The 12,140-nt window shown below is 49.1% G+C and overlaps 1 protein-coding gene across 1 annotated transcript; it reads left to right on the forward strand.

The window, feature by feature from the left end:
• The first annotated feature begins 496 nt into the window (after nucleotides 1-496).
• On the forward strand, nucleotides 497-6,943 carry ARC (activity regulated cytoskeleton associated protein). Its single transcript, XM_066175180.1, has 3 exons — nucleotides 497-4,058; nucleotides 4,602-4,768; nucleotides 5,146-6,943. Exon 1 carries the CDS (start codon nucleotides 1,293-1,295, stop codon nucleotides 2,505-2,507), a length of 1,215 nt encoding a protein of 404 aa, XP_066031277.1. The 5' UTR covers nucleotides 497-1,292; the 3' UTR covers nucleotides 2,508-4,058; nucleotides 4,602-4,768; nucleotides 5,146-6,943.
• Nucleotides 6,944-12,140: the final 5,197 nt, after the last annotated feature.

Below are 12,140 nucleotides of genomic sequence, written 5' to 3' on the forward strand. Positions count from 1 at the left end.
GTTGGCTCACTGATTAAGCATCTGATTCAAAGCTAAGTACAGAACAGGCTTTTGATGGGCGGATTTAATTCGGTGTAAGAACCAGGATGTCGTTCCCCCCCCCCCCCCCCCCCATTACTCCCAAGATAGTGGTTGGTCTGGTGCAATTAAGCCTACCAAAGCCTGAGAAAGTCCAGAGCGCTCCAATTTGTGCTGAAGTGGCTCATTTGAGTGTTTCCCCCTCTGCTTCCCCCCGCCCCGCCCCCCCCTTTGCTTTTCCTTTCTCTTCTTTTTTTTTTTTTTTTTTTTTTTTTTTTTTTTTTTTTTTCCTGCTGCTGATTTACCACCATTCCCAGGCGTTTGTATGAGGAATGAGCTCACCCTGTGTGTGTTGTATTTGCGCCCAGGGGGTGTGCGGGGGGCCCGGGGGCGTCTGACACACCGGATTCCTCCTCATCCCGCCCTCCCCGAGCCCTGCCAGGGGACGCATGTTAATGATGACCTTGCTGAGTAAAGAGTTGTGGAAGGAATAGGTGTTTTTCCTGCGCTCCGAGAGGCGGAAGGTGCGATTACTCATCCATCTCTCCAACTGTCTCCAGCACCTTTCAAGCGCTTCTCGCGTCGAGTCTGGGGGCGTGAGCGAGGGGGTGGCAAGCGAGGGGAGGCTGCCAAAATCTGGGTTGCCACAGACACCGGCCTCGCTTCTCCTCCAATGAACGCTGCGCTGAGAGTGCGAGAGGAGGCTGGGCACCACCCACATGTTGAGCTGCGTGGAGTATAAGTAGATGGAGGAGCCTGGACTAGTGGCAGTTCAGACAGGGAGGAGAAGCAGCTCTTCGCATCTCCAGTGAAAGCGGTTCTTGACTCACCAAGTTTTCCCGAGGAGAAATCACCCGGATTTCTGCTGCAGCTTCCAGCTTCTTTGTGCATCTCTGTGTGATTTTCTCCGGCGGGGACTTTGCGGCGTTCCAGATTCCCGGCGGGATTGGACGTCTTACCCAACTCCTCTCCTTGTTCCTGGAGGATCCTGGTTCTCTCTGGGACACCCCTGAGCACGTGAGAGCAGCGCTTCCAGCTTGGCACCGGGAGAAATTTGCCTACAACTCTCTCTGGGATCCACGTGGACCGACCAGCTCGCTCTGCGGTGATATCTGATTGGGTTGTGTTTGTGTCCAAAAGTCCTTGGAGGGGGGTTTAGAAGTCTCTGTGTGTCTTTCAGGAAGTGTTGTGGTGGGAGTTTTAGGGGATCCGGCTTTCGTGCCAGGGCTTACAACCCAGTTCTTTCCGAGTTTGCCGCTCTCACGGTCGGAGCCATGCAGCTGGACAATGTCACCAGCGCGGGCGTCCACTCCTTCCAGGGGCACCGTGGAGTTGCCAACAAGCCCAATGTGATCCTGCAGATAGGCAAGTGCAGGGCAGAAATGCTGGAGCATGTCCGGAGGACCCATCGGCACCTCCTGACAGAGGTCTCCAAGCAGGTGGAGCGGGAGCTGAAGGGATTGCAGAAATCCGTGGGGAAGTTGGAGAACAACTTAGAGGATCACGTCCCAACTGAAAACCAGAGATGGAAGAAGTCCATCAAGGCCTGCCTGGCCAGATGCCAGGAGACCATCGCCCACCTGGAGAGGTGGGTCAAGAGGGAGATGAATGTTTGGAAGGAGGTCTTTTTCCGCCTGGAAAAGTGGGCTGACCGCCTGGAGTCCATGGGAGGCAAATACTGCCCTGGGGAGCCGGGCAAGCAGACGGTGTCCGTCGGGGTGGGAGGCCCAGAGATAAGGCCAAGCGAGGGGGAGATTTATGATTATGCCCTGGACATGAGCCAGATGTATGCCCTGACCCCTCCTCCCGGGGAGGTGCCTAGCATCCCTCAGGGCCATGATTCCTACCAGTGGGTCTCCGTGTCGGAGGACGCTCCAGCCTCCCCAGTGGAGACCCAGGTGTTTGAGGATCCCCGGGAGTTTTTGAGCCACTTGGAGGAATACTTAAAGCAGGTGGGTGGGACAGAAGAGTATTGGCTGTCTCAGATCCAAAACCACATGAACGGCCCAGCTAAAAAGTGGTGGGAGTACAAGCAGGACTCCGTCAAAAACTGGGTCGAGTTCAAGAAGGAGTTCCTGCAGTACAGCGAGGGAACTCTGACTAGGGATGCTATCAAAAGGGAGCTGGATTTGCCCCAGAAAGAGGGGGAGCCCCTGGATCAGTTCCTTTGGCGCAAGAGAGACCTGTACCAGACCCTCTATGTGGATGCAGATGAGGAGGAGATTATCCAGTACGTGGTAGGCACCCTCCAGCCCAAACTGAAGCGCTTCCTGAGCTACCCCCTGCCCAAGACCTTAGAGCAGCTGATCCAGAGGGGGAAGGAAGTCCAAGGCAACATGGAGCACTCTGAGGAGCCCAGCCCACAGAGGACCCCTGAGGTTCAGCCAGGAGACTCCGTGGAGACCGTGCCCCCCTCAACCACCGCCAGTCCCGTGCCGAGCAACGGGACTCAACCAGAGCCCCCCAGCCCCCCAGCCACTGTCATATGAGCTCCCCTGAGGGGGGTCTGGGTTCTGTGGAAGGGAGAAGGGGGCTTATTTAGGAAGCTTCTCCTTGGAGGGGAGTTCTGGCTGAGACGAGACCTGAGGAGTGCTCAGTCCAACAGCCCAGAGCAGAGGCATTGACTTTGCTCGTGGGGGGAGGGAGGTGGTGGGGGTGAGGCACCTCAGGACGGGGCTGCCCCCCTCGACCCAGGCCGTGCCATGCGGTGGTGCTGGGGACCCTGCTGGCACCACTGTGGGGAACAGCCAATTTTATGAGAATCCCCTGACAAGAAACTAGAGACAATTCCCAACTTGTGAAGCAGCCGCCTGGCGCTGGCAGCTCTCAAGGACTTCATACGAGTGCAGCAGCTGGTGGAGGGTTCCTACCCATCTGGATCTCTCTTTTTCCTTCTCTCCTCCCTCCTCTGAGAGGGTGGCCCTGTCCTGAGGAGACAGCTTTCTTTTGACCCTTGCCTGTTTTTGATTAACCTCTGGGTTTCTGTTCACTTGGCAATCTCCTGATCTTACTTGCTCCAAAGGATTAAAATAATTTTTTTGATTATTTTTTGTGTTAAGAAGAAAAAAAAAATCCTGTTATTTCAGGAACTGAAAACTTTAAGAATCTGGATTATTTTCTGTGGTTTTCGTTTCACTGCACTTAATACCTGCATTAATGTGTTTCCTCTCAAGAGGCTCTTACTGGTTTACTTCTTGTCTTAGTTTCTGCTCACTCCAATTCAAGGCCACTGCAGTGCAGAGGCAGATTTCATCCATTCTCTGCACATTATCCTGTGCATTCAGCAGGAAATAGATTTTCTAATTAAATTCTGAGCTCATTTATTGAAGGAGCAGTCTCCTTCATTCCAGAGAAGAGAGGGTGTTCAAGGTAGAGAGACACCAGAGCTCTTTTGAGAGAGACTTGGGGGGAGGGAAGGGAAATAAATCCTTATTCTTTGAATGAAACAAACAAACACACCCTAAATTCAGAGCAAAATATCCCCAGAGCAGCAAATCGAGTCCATGCTGATGTGTGGAGACAACAGGAGCTTTTTGCCATGTAAAAGCCAAAAGAAGTGAAGAGAGGATCTGTGTGCCCCAGGCACAGTTTCAGCCTGTGCATCACTGCAAGGAGTTTCTGCTCACACAGACAGACTCCAAATGCTCTTGGAAAGCCTGGCACCCCTGTCCTGGAGCACCTGAGGACAGACTGTTGTCTGCTCACAGAGAAATTCCTGCAACATCTCGCCACAGACGGAGATGGACTTGGACTTTGTGACTTTTTCCATGTCGAGACAGGAAATGCTCAGCACTCACCTTTGGCCAGTGTTTGATGACAGGACTGAGAGAAAAAAAAGACATTCCTGAAGTTTGGCTCTCCAAAGCTTCCTGAGGCTGGACACATCTTGGGCATCATCTGCATCCAGCACCAGACCAAATAAACAGCAGGGATGCAGCAGCAGGAGTGACACTGGGATGCCCCTGGCACTGCCACAGCGGTGACATGTGGCACTGGTGGCTCAGAAGGCCTTTGCTGTGACTCCTTCCAAGAGGCTGAAGGTAAGGCAGCTCTCTGGCATTCTGTCCTCAGAGCTAAACTGGTCAGAGAATGTCGGGCAGAAAACTTGCCCTGGGATAAAAACTCAGCTGAAATGGGATATGAAGCACTGGAGTTGGGAGAATGGGGGAGGATGAGCCAGCCAAAGGGAAATACAGGAATGGGAAAAGTTTCCAAAGAGGGCAGTATCCTGAATTTTCTGATTAATATGGGGAAAGAATGGGAAGCTTCTTAATTAGACCAGACCCAGGACCTGCCTTATCCTTCATGGAGAAGCTCTGGGCTTGAGTCCCCACCTGAGCCAGCCCATTTCAGGTCCGTGCACCGCCCCAAGGAGCTGCAGGTCTGCTCTGCCTCCTTGCAGGGAGCTGGTCTCAGGAATGGTGGGAGCTCTCCTCTCACTTGTTCCCAGTTTGTCAACAGCTCTGTGTGCAGAGAAAGGAGCATTTCTCACTGATGACCCGGGCTGAGTGATAGGGGAGTGGGAGTCACTGCTGAGGATGAGCTGGCCGTGTATTACAAGCTTTGTCTCCTCTTGCTTCCAGTGACTCACTCAGATCCTCCTCTGAGAAGGAATCACTTCGCAGCATGCAGCATTTGGGAGGAAAGCCACAGAAAAAGCTGCAAAACAAAGGCCTCAGCATCAGACCTGCTCTCAGGACCCTCAGACACCAGCTGCCAGATCCCCCACCTGAAGGAAAGACCAGCACAGGTAATTACATCCCATATCACCTTGTGGGCCTTCCTTAATCTCCCCAGTGTCCTGACCCGAAATACTGAACAGCCCAGGTGCAAACACCAGTGCTGGTGTTGAAACCACAGTCCCAGGGTCTGCAGCAGCCTGGCACCACCAGAGAGGTGGGATTTCAGCTTCTTGGTGGCAGAACCCAAGCACCAGCCCCAGTAATTGATGCTCCAGGGACTGCACACCATGGCTTTCCCTTGGCTGGGCTATGGGCAAATCCTTAACTTGGTGGGTCCTCCAGGCTGCAGGCACAGCAAAATTTAATCCCAACTCGTGAGAATTCCCCCTTTCTCCCCACTTTAAAAATCTAATCAGAGTTGGTGCATTTATTTTTTCTTTTCCAGTGATCCTTGCTGCTGTTGCTGAGATTCCTTCTCTGTGTCCAAGAGCTTTCTCAGGGGAGAGGAAGGTGCTGCAGGAAGACAGAGGGCAAATCATGCACCAAAGAGCCTCCCATGCAGTGCAATGCCATGTTCAAGGTGCCGAGAGCCAGAATGAACCTGGGAAACTGCTTCCAACAGGACAAAGAAAAGCCTGAGCTGGTCCAGGTACTCCAAGCAGAGAGGAAAGTGCTGAGAATGGAAAGAGAGGCCGGAACAGAAGAAACAAGTCCAGGCTTTGGGGACAGCAGGGATGCTGGGCTTGCGCTGACTGTCTGTGGAGAGGATTCTTCACCTCTGCCATCTGGGGCTGCCGGGACTCACCTAAAGAAATCTTCACCAGATAATGATCCTCACTGAAAAAAAACCAAAAAAAAACCAAAACAAAACAACAACAACAAAAAAACTTTCCTGATTAACTTTGCCAAGGGGCTGATCCTGCCTTGGCTATGAACCCTCCCCGCTGGCCGTGCTGTAACTCACCTCTCCTGAGCCGAGGGTAGCTTCATTTCATGCGGGTATCAGTTCCAAACCTCAAAGGGCTCCCGGAGTTTGGAGAAGCATCCCACGGTCCAGATGCTTGTCTGAACTGTTGGAGCCTGCACATCTGGGCCAGCTGTCTTGCCAGTGAGGAGCCTTGTGAGACAGCAGGCGCTCTCTGGGTCTGCATGGGCCAGAGTTACTGCAAGAACTGGGGTTCTTGTGGCTGGCTTTGGAGTGACTGTTTCCATCCAGACCCAGGGAGCCCAAAAAGAGCTCGAGCGAGCTGGACAAGACAGTTTTGGTTCATCTCTCAGCCGAAGAGGTCCCAGTTGGTTCCTCTCTCTTCCAGAGCCAACTGTCCTGTATGTGTGTGTGTCAGTGTGGGGGGTGTGTGTGTGTTGAGAAAAAAAAATCCACATTACTGAAATTCTGTGGTGTTTTGTTGCATTTGAATTAAGCCAGAGGAGAGACCCAAGGTACATTCCAACAAGGCTCAGCAAAAATGTCCAGGACTGGAAAATTCCGTAAAACCACGTAAAGGCAGATTCCCGGGCATCATCTTAAGGTCTAAATGATATTTTAGTTTGAGGTGCTTAATTTCCACAGTCTCTTCTAAGGGACTAGACTGCCTCAGTAGGCAATTTGATTTTTCCTGCTTTTTTTAGGGAATTAGCCTGTCTGTGCTACTTGGTCATATGGTCCTGAGGTTTTTACATTTTCAGCTGGCTTTTTGGAGTGTGCAGAACTCAATCTCCTGGGCTGATTTGATTTCAATTGTTGCTCCCAGCAAATTGGAGCTTTACTTGTAGCACCCTGGTTTTTATTACCAGCCTCTCCAGGAAGGACTGGTAGTTTATTTTTCTGGGGCAGAGTCACATGAATGAGAAGCGTGGATGTGTTGTACCTCTGGAACTTTGGCAGATTTCAACCACTGCTTTTTTTTTTCCTCCCTAGGCGATTTTACATTTACTGATGAAACTACTTTAGAGTTTTTATTTTTACTAGAGATATTATTAATTCAAACAACCTTGTACAAAAGGCAAACACGTCGAGTCGCTGCAGGTTGTAGGGGTTGAAGCCAAAAGGTCTTTGTAAGCCGACATCACCTGCCCTGGATCTGACTGGATCAGGCAGTTTATTCCTCATGTGTCATGTTGGAGTTACAAGATCACACCAAACCACTAGAGCCTGTCAGTAGAATAGTGCTACACTCGATTTGCTATTGTAGCAAAGCCTTTTTGTAGATTTATACAATAAAACTTTGAAATATCTGCTTCAATTGCTTCCTGCCTCATTTTCTGGTCTTTCTTCCTTGGTTCATGGGTGACTCAAGTATCTGCTGCCCACTGAAAATATGGCGTTATTGGGGTTACCTGGCTTATGAATACCTTTCTTCTCAGAAAAAGCACGTGGTTGACATAAAAATGAAATGCACTGGGTTGTTCAGACCCTAAAACTGAGTCAGATGTGGCCCATGAGGATGGGAGAAGTGGCCCTTTGTGGGACGGTGGATCTTGTTGGGTACAGCTGAGAGAAGGACCTTTGAAATGAGGACAGTCACGTTCCCAGCCATGTTTGAGAAATTGGCAGAAGAGCTGAGGCAAGACAGGACAAGGTAGAGAAACTAAACCTCAGTCAGTCAGCTCTATTTGACAACCAAAAAGCCTTTGTGAGTGAGAGGCACCCCCACCCAGCAGAGACCCAGGAGCTGGAGCTGTGTTATCTGATGCATTCTCAATTCCTTGGGTTCATTACCTCTAAAACATCCCGGGGTTATCCAGGCTGGAGTCAGGGAGCACAGCAGGGAAAGGAGCTCAGAGTGTTTTAAACAGAAATACTTATTTTTAGCGATAGATTGATTCCTGGCCCCAAAGATGCTCAGTCCAGGGATAAAGGACTCTGCCTCTGCAAATCCTTTTCCAGAAAATCTTTGCACTCAGATGGATTCAGCCCCATTCCCTGCTGCATCCCTGGTCTTTCTCCAATGAAGGAAAACAGTCCAGGGTGGGACGAAACTGGCAGTGTGCGCTTGGGTGGATCAGCTGGAGAAACAAAAGAAGTTATTCCGTTTACAACAGGGAATAAATGCCCAATGGACCTCCCAGATATCCCTTTTGGGCTCAGGTTGGAGAGGCAGAGGTGATCTGGAGGCCAAAGATGCCCCAAGGAGAGCTGCTGACCCTGGAGTCTCCAGCTCTTTGCAGCTCATTCAACCACAAACACCTGGCAAGAGTGAGAAGGAAATTTTGAAGGTGTGATTTGGTTCCACAACTGAACTCTGCCTTTGTGCCCTTAACTGCCAGAATCAGTTAAAAAATGGGGGGGAAAAAGCATTGAGGGGACAGACCAGTGACAAAAATGCATCCAGTGTCACCCCAACGTGTGACAGTGTAGAGAAGCTACGGGTGAGCAGGTTTAGACTTTTCATGGTCCATGGACGTGGCCAAAAGTTCCATGAACGACCTGATCCTTGCAAAACTAAACAGCAAGAGCTGCACCAACCTTGCCAGAGTTCCAGAAGCATTTGGACAACGCTCTCAGGCACCTAATGGGATTTTTTGGGCGTTCTGTGCAGGGCCAGCCAGGAGCTGGATTTGCTGATCCTTGTGGGTCTCTTCCAATTGGGGAAATTCGAGGGTACTGAGCTCAGCTGGAGGTGCTGAGCTCTTCCAGCAGAGGGGGGCAGAACTCCACTGTACGCCGTGGGAATTAAAACCAGGAAAAAACACCCAAGAGGGAAAAACCTGCCCTTGTCATCATCCCTCCCCACATGGCCCATTCCCACAGGACACAACATCAGGGGTTGGTTCAGTGAGGGAGGTCTAAGAGGACGGGAAAAGAGAGGTCGTGTAGAGAAGGGATGAGGACTGATGGCCAAAACTACACTGGAGGGAGATGGACAGGATGGGGATGGGAGGTTGGAAAGGAAGACGAGGCTGGAAAATGCCTGACTGCACCAGGTAAACTCATAAGGTTTCCAGTTTTGTTACAAAGTCTTCCAGGTTTGACTGTGATCATTATTATTTCCTTACATTCTGACAGTTCCAGATGAAAATCCCTAGAGAGTCATTGGACCTACACTCATTAATTAATGAAAAAAATACCTTATTACTGCTCCTGGCTCTCAGAGCAGGGAGTCACCTGGAATGGATGTAGCCCAGTGGTGGATTAAGTGCCTCAAACTACTGAAATCCCCTTCAAAATCAGAGTGGGAACCATCCTTGTGTTTTCTGGGGCAAGATCCAAAATGCAGAGGCATTCACAGAGGACACAGCCTCGGGTTGCACCAAGAATGGTTAAGATATTAGGAAAAAACCTTCACTGGAGGCGTGGTCAGGGATTGGAACACTCTGGAATCACCATCCCTAGAAGTGCTCAAAAGCCTCGTGGATGTGGCACTTGGGGACAGGGTTTAGTGGTGGATCTGGCTGTACTGGGGTAATGGTTGGGCTGGATGATCCCAAAGGTCTTTTCCAGCTGTAATGATTCCATAAATGGCGGAGAAGGCACGTGAGGCCAAGCCCTTACAGAACTGTGGAAAAACATCATTAATTCTTGATGATTTCTACTTGATAATTTTTATTTTCTTCTTTCTTTATCGGTGACTGGACTGATAGGCTCCTTAATTTGCTTATTCAGGAGAGCTTAAAGAAGGAGCCAAGATGGACCTATTGCACACACAAACTATCTTACAGGATCATAGAGTGATTTGGGTTGAGAGGGATCTTAAAGATTATCCAGTTCCACCCCCCTGCCATGGGCAGGGCCACCTTCCACTAGACCAGGTTGCTTTGTTTCTTTTTTCCCCCTGTTTTTAGCCATTTTTGTCTTTTATCTCCTTTTTTTAATCAAAAAGATTGCACCGTTCAGTGATGTAAATCATATTTATTGACTTTCCAGGCAGGCTTTGTCTGTGTGCACAGCCCAACTGCTCCCCTGGATCTCCTTTTCCCACGTAATTAAGGAAGGCTGTGAAATTTCCATTATTGACACAACGGGCTTTAATGGCTCCACTTATCACATCCAAACTGCTCTGGTGAGCTCTGGGTGCTCCCTCCCATCATGGAGCAGGACGTTTTCCCAGACCTGTTCCTGCAACACTCATTTATACCAAGGATGAGTCCCAGGCAGGTTTTGTGTTTTTACGGCTGATTTTTAATCATTAGAAATTGAAAGGATGGTTGCTGTGTACATCCCGCTCGATTCTTGACACAGTTTGTGGAGATTTTTGTGGAAGACACGGCCATTTTCATTATTTTTTGGGATATATTTAGGGATTTTTAGGATCCTGTTAAATTGAAGTGAGCCTGCAGTATCAGTGTGGTTTTCAGTCATTTCATCTTGGATGTTTATCAACATTCAGCTCGTGAATTCATATGCCTAGAAGGCATCTGGAGTGGGAATTTCACAAGGGCATGGTGTGATAGGACAAGGGATGGAATGGCCTTGGGATGAAGGAATTTAGATTTAGATGGGACATTGGGAAGAAATTCTTCCATGTGAGGGTGGTGAGGCCCTGGAATGGAATTTCCAGAGAAGCTGTGGCTGCCCAATACCTGAAGTGTCCAAGGCCATTTGGACAGGGCTTGGAGTAACCTGGTCCAGTGGAAAGTGTCCCTGCCCATGGCAGAGGCTGGAACAAGGTGATCTTTCAGGTCCCTTCCAATCCAAACCATTTTCCAATTCTATGAATTTATATCCTGCAAAACCAGGGATTCCCAAGCTCACTAACAGCCTTCATGTTTCTGATATGGAGTTGATGAGTTTTTCCATCCCTCCCACGTAGGTTCAGATAATACTACATTTAAAAAAATTGAAATAATGCAGAAAGTCAGATTTTGTTTAGTTCTGAATCTTACAGAACCACTTGGTGGCATAAAGTGTTTTGTATTTTTCTAAACAAATTGAATCTTGACATTTTCAAAATGAGCTTTTTTGACTTCTGCTTTCTGAAAAACACCACTTAAAAACTGACTTTATCTTGAAAAAAAAAAACAAAGAAAGAAAAAAAATAAGAAAAAGGTTAGAAAGCTCAAAAAAGAACTGGAATTTACTGTTTTGGGACTCTGAGGCTTGTGCTGAGTTGGTGCAAGAAGAAATGTCTTTTTCCAGTTTCATTTTAATTGACTGAAATATCAGGAGAGTTTCTTATCTGACCTGACTTTGACCTATTTTGCCCTCTCCTGATTTGATTATTTATCTAAATAAACTCAGATATTTCCCTTGTTGCAGGATTTCCACTCTCTGTGCTCTTCTGCTGTAGGAATTTCAGGGACTTAGAATATTCTGTGTCACTGGAATGGTGTGGAACCCTTCCTCACCCACAGGGTCAAGGGATAATCCTTCTTTGTGACCAGGATTACAAAACCTGTGTTATACACCTGGAAAATTACAAATCCAGTGGAGGGCCCAAATTCACTGACAATTTTGACTGCAGGAAAAAAGCCCAACTTCAGGTTTTTGCCTTAAATAACAGCCTTAAAATCTGTCCTAGGTTTGGGCAGTGATGTCAGGGCAGTACTTGAGGAAGTCTGTGATGATCACAGAATCCCAGAATGGTTCAGGTTGGAAAGAACCTCCCAGATCACCTCATTCCACCCCCTGCCATGGGCAGGGACACCTTCCACTATCCCAGGGTGCTCTAAGCCCTGTCCAGCCTGGCCTTGGACACTTCCAGGGATGGGGCAGCCACAGCTTCTCTGGGAAACCTGTGCCAGGGCCTCACCACCCTCCCAGGGAAGAATTCCTTGCCCGCATTCCTTCTAAATTACCCTCTGGCAATTTAAACCCATTCCCCTTCTCCTGTCCCTCCAGCTGCTTGTCCAAAGTCCCTCTCCAGCTCTCTTGGAGCCTCTTCAGGCCCTGGAAGGCCACAGTAAAGTGTCCTTGGTGGTGGCCTCAGCAGTTCTGGGTTAAAGGTTGGATTCAATGATCTTGGAGGTCTTTTCCTACCTAAACAATTCCATGATTCTCCAGTCATGGATAGACCATCAACTCTTTAGTGCAACGTGCATTCTCTGCAGTCCCAGTGTCGCTGGGGACATCCCAGGTGGTGTTTCCTGGTTTTCCAGAGGAGACAGAGGTTGGAGAGAGGGATTTACTAAATACCCAAGGGTGAAGGCAGGAAGGAAAAGTGACTGCAGACCCCTCTGTTCTGTGTAGGACCCCCACCAATATCTTGTTTTCAGAGCTCACATCCACCTCACGCAGAGCATCCCTATTTCCTGGTGTGGAAAATGAGGGACACGGAATTGAATTGCAAGTGCTGGAAGCCAAGGACAGGGTGGCCCTTCCCAGAAAGCAGCTCCATCACTGCTCTGTGCTCCCCCTACTCAGTTTCCTCAGAAATCACCATTTTGTTCCTCATGTTCAGTAAAGGTTACTAAAATCTCCATGCAATCAAGTAAAAGAGGCAGCAGTTCATTATTTTCCCAAAGATCTTTTTCCCTGAGGACTCCCCTACACAGAGAGTTCCA

Source organism: Chamaea fasciata, unplaced genomic scaffold (genome assembly GCF_029207755.1).
Source record: "Chamaea fasciata isolate MVZ Bird 193981 ecotype frontalis unplaced genomic scaffold, bChaFas1.0.hap1 SCAF_1, whole genome shotgun sequence".
Taxonomy (NCBI): domain Eukaryota; kingdom Metazoa; phylum Chordata; class Aves; order Passeriformes; family Sylviidae; genus Chamaea; species Chamaea fasciata.